This window comes from Austrofundulus limnaeus, unplaced genomic scaffold, assembly GCF_001266775.1.
Source record: "Austrofundulus limnaeus strain Quisiro unplaced genomic scaffold, Austrofundulus_limnaeus-1.0 Scaffold4859, whole genome shotgun sequence".
NCBI classification, from domain to species: Eukaryota; Metazoa; Chordata; class Actinopteri; order Cyprinodontiformes; family Rivulidae; genus Austrofundulus; species Austrofundulus limnaeus.
In genome coordinates, this window is record NW_013957261.1 from 1 (window position 1) to 1095 (window position 1095).

General features: G+C 56.4%; 1 protein-coding gene across 1 annotated transcript; it reads left to right on the forward strand.

Annotated features, from left to right (window-relative positions):
* Positions 1–11: 11 nt before the first annotated feature.
* LOC106512214 (dentin sialophosphoprotein-like) lies at positions 12–1093 on the forward strand (the record flags this gene model as incomplete). Its single annotated transcript, XM_014000881.1, has 2 exons — positions 12–892; positions 943–1093. Coding segments are annotated over exons 1-2 (832 nt in total), but the record flags the coding sequence as incomplete, so codon positions are not given.
* Between the last annotated feature and the right edge of the window lie 2 nt (positions 1094–1095).

A 1095-nucleotide genomic window follows, 5' to 3' on the forward strand; every position in this document is an offset into this window, starting at 1 on the left:
GTTCTAGTCCTGACCCAGAACCTCAGCAGGTCAGGGTTCTAGTCCTGACCCAGAACCTCAGGAGGTCCGGGTTCTAGTCCTGACCCAGAACCTCAGCAGGTCAGGGTTCTAGTCCTGACCCAGAACCTCAGGAGGTCCGGGTTCTAGTCCTGACCCAGAACCTCAGCAGGTCAGGGTTCTAGTCCTGACCCAGAACCTCAGGAAGTCCGGAATGTTCAGTCACTCAGACGACTCGGACTCGTTCACTCACCCAGACGACTCGGACTCGTTCACTCACCTAGACGACTCGGACTCGTTCAGTCACTCAGATGACTCGGACTCGTTCACTCACCCAGACGACTCTGACTCGTTCTGTCACTCAGACGACTCGGACTCGTTAACTCACCCAGACGACTCGGACTCGTTCACTCACCCAGACGACTCAGAATCGTTCACTCACCCAGACGACACGGACTCGTTCAGTCACTCAGATGACTCGGACTCGTTCACTCACCCAGACGACTCAGACTCGTTCACTCACCCAGACGACTCGTTCACTCACCCAGACGACTCGGACTCGTTCACTCACCCAGACGACTCAGACTCGTTCACTCACTCAGACGACTCGGACTCGTTCAGCCACCCAGACGACTCGGACTCGTTCAGCCACCCAGACGACTCGGACTCGTTCAGCCACCCAGACGACTCGGATTCGTTCACTCACCCAGACGACTCGGACTCATTCAGTCACCCAGACGATTCGGACTCGTTCACTCACCCAGACGACTCGGACTCGTTCACTCACCCAGACGACTCGGACTCGTTCACTCACTCAGATGACTCGGACTCGTTCAGTCACCCAGACGACTCGGACTCGTTCACTCACTCAGATGACTCGGACTCGTTCAGTCACCCAGACGACTCGGACTCGTTCACTCAGATGACTCGGACTCGTTCAGTCACCCAGATGACTCGGACTCGTTCACTCACCCAGACGACTCGGACTCGTTCACTCACTCAGATGACTCGGACTCGTTCAGTCACCCAGACGACTCGGACTCGTTCACTCACTCAGATGACTCGGACTCGTTCAGTCACCCAGACGACTCGTTCAGT